The following is a 2,572-nucleotide window of genomic DNA, read 5'->3' as shown; positions in this document are numbered from 1 at the left end:
CATTTTCCTTCCAACAGTCATATTTCCTGCTAACTTTGTGAGATTTCCCTTTTGGTTCAATCACCTCTTCTTCATCGCAGCTCCTTCAGACATCGTCATACTCCCTAGTATCGCGCAGTAATATTGCTTCGGGGAAGTCTCTTCCTGTAGAGTAGTTTATAGTCATATGCCCACTTTCAACAATAGGTGGTACTAAAACTTCCTCCACTTCATTTTTCAGCGCAAAGCTCCAGAGACATAATCTTGCCTATATATCTTCACTCTACTATCATCACTCACCCTAGAATCATCTGATTATTCAACTTTGCGAGATGAATGATGCCACGATATGAAATGTTCTTGATGATATATGGCCCCAACCAATGCGTTTTGAATTTCCCTGGCAACCTCGCGAACTTACTGTCATATAATAATACAAGATCCCCCTCATGAAATATCTTCTTATTGATGTTCCTGTCATGTCAAGCTTTTTCCTTTGTTTTCTGCACCTGCTGATGGAATCTTGTTATAAATCTGTCTTCTTCTAAATCTAGTATCTGTGACATTCTTTCCTTAATCATGTTGGGGTCTGCCATATTTGTGATAGTTGCAATTTTCAGACTTGGCACAATGTATTCCATAGGCATAACTACGTTTTGTCCATATACCAACTTGAAATGTCTATGCTCAGTCAATTTCTTACATGTTGTTCTGTATTCCCACAACATCGCTGGAATCCTCAATTCTAAATCATCTCTATTTATGTTGCACACCTTGGACAATGCATTCTCCAAAATCTTATTAAAAGCTTTCACTATCCCATTTTCCTGAGGATGATAGAGAGTGCTCCTCTGATGGTAAATTGGAAATTCCTCAGTTAGTGCTTCAATCATCTTATTCAAAAATTGTGTCCCCTAATCGTTCATCAATATCTTTGTACAACAAAATCTGGATAATATATATTCAAAAATGGACTTCGAAACAGTTTCTACGCTGTAATCCTTAACTGGTTTCACCTCGACCCACCTTGTCAAATAATTAGTCAGGATGATGATATTCCTTGCACCAACCCTTTTCCCCAACAAATTGATAGGTTGAACAAAGTCAATTTCCCATTTATCAAAATCTTGCAAAGTCACCTATGGTACTAGTGGCATTTCATCTCTTCTGGATGGCTTTCCTGTCCTTTTGACATACATCACATGCTTGACAAAAGTATTTTGCTTTCTTATGCATTGTAGGCCACCATAACTTGGCTCTCAAAGTCTTCTGTGCAGTGTATTTTCCTGCATAATACCCACCTGTGAATCCTCCATGAGATTCCATCATAATGCTCTGTCTTTTGTGCTTAAGGACACATCTGTGTAATACTTCATCTCATCCCATTTTATACAAGTGTCTCGCAATCAGCGAGAAATTAGCTACTCGAACCACCAATTCCTTCTTTTGCTTTGTAGTTTACTTTGCGGGTGCCATTATTGGGAACAAAAAAGGAATAATATCTGTGAAGTGATTATCTATGACTTTTGTTGCAAACAACTGTGCATGGGAAAATTATCTTCAATATTCGTAGGTTCTTCTCTTCTCTCTATTTTGGATAGGTGATCAGGCCCAACATTCAATATTATTGGATTTACTATAACTTTGAAGTCATAATATTGGAATAATAACAACCATCAATAGATATTCCCTCCTAGAACATGCTTATTCACCAAGTACTTTAGTGCAGAATGATCTTTGAACATCTTAAAGTGTGCTTCCAACAAATAATTCCTGAACTTCTGTAATGGATACACCATAGCTAACCACTCTCTTTCTATCATGTTGTAATTATTTTTTGCCTTAGACAAATTTGTACTTGCAAATTCTATGGGATGATCAATATCCCCTACTCCCAGCTGCTCTAATACTACTCCCAAATCTATTGAAGAAGCACCAACATGCACATGCAACTCTTTCTCCCCGTCTGGGAAAACTAGAACTGCCGTAGTTACCATATTTTCTTTCAACATGTCCAAGCTCATTTGGAATTCTTCATCCCACTAGAAGGTCACATCCTTCTTCAACAACTTCTCAATTTCCACAGTTATCTACGCATACCCTTTAATAAAATTCCTATAGTAACCAGTGTGTCCCAAAGTAGTACGTAGTTGTCTTATTATTTTTGGTTCTGGAAAGTTCACAATGACTGTGATTTTCACTGGATCCTCCATCAAACACTGTTTACAAGCCAAATGTCCCAACAATATTCCAAATGGTGCACAAAATATGCACTTCTTCAAGTTTAACAATATTTGATATTGCCTACATGTATCCAACATCAATCCTAAGCTCGCCACATGATTCTTTAAGTAACCCAAATATGGTCCAATTGTTGAAGTAAACTTCTAGAAATTTGTGTATATACTCCTTCAAATATGAAATTACAAATGTGAAAAAGCTAGGAGGCACATTCTTCAATCCAAAAGGCATCACTGTATACTGATAGGAACCCCATTCTGTGGTATATGTTGTCCTATGCCCTTCTTGTGGTGCAACTCTGATATGATGATACCCTAAGAAGTCATCTGTAAAAGAGTATGCCTCTTTCCCT

General features: G+C 37.3%; 1 protein-coding gene across 1 annotated transcript; it reads right to left on the bottom strand.

The window, feature by feature from the left end:
• Positions 1-461: 461 nt before the first annotated feature.
• On the bottom strand, positions 462-872 carry LOC149202260 (uncharacterized). Its single transcript, XM_089401533.1, has one exon. The coding sequence runs from the start codon at positions 870-872 to the stop codon at positions 462-464; it is 411 nt and encodes a 136-aa protein (XP_089257659.1).
• Positions 873-2,572: the final 1,700 nt, after the last annotated feature.

Source organism: Pinus tabuliformis, chromosome 2_1, assembly GCF_031772625.1.
Source record: "Pinus tabuliformis cultivar Carrire ecotype Pingquan chromosome 2_1, CPIR1, whole genome shotgun sequence".
NCBI classification, from domain to species: domain Eukaryota; kingdom Viridiplantae; phylum Streptophyta; class Pinopsida; order Pinales; family Pinaceae; genus Pinus; species Pinus tabuliformis.
This window is presented reverse-complemented; position numbering and strand designations above follow the sequence as displayed.

Bases quoted from the DNA above. Each gene is read 5' to 3' on its own strand.
- LOC149202260 (XM_089401533.1), bottom strand. From the start codon at position 872: ATGATTGAAGCACTAACTGAGGAATTTCCAATTTACCATCAGAGGAGC.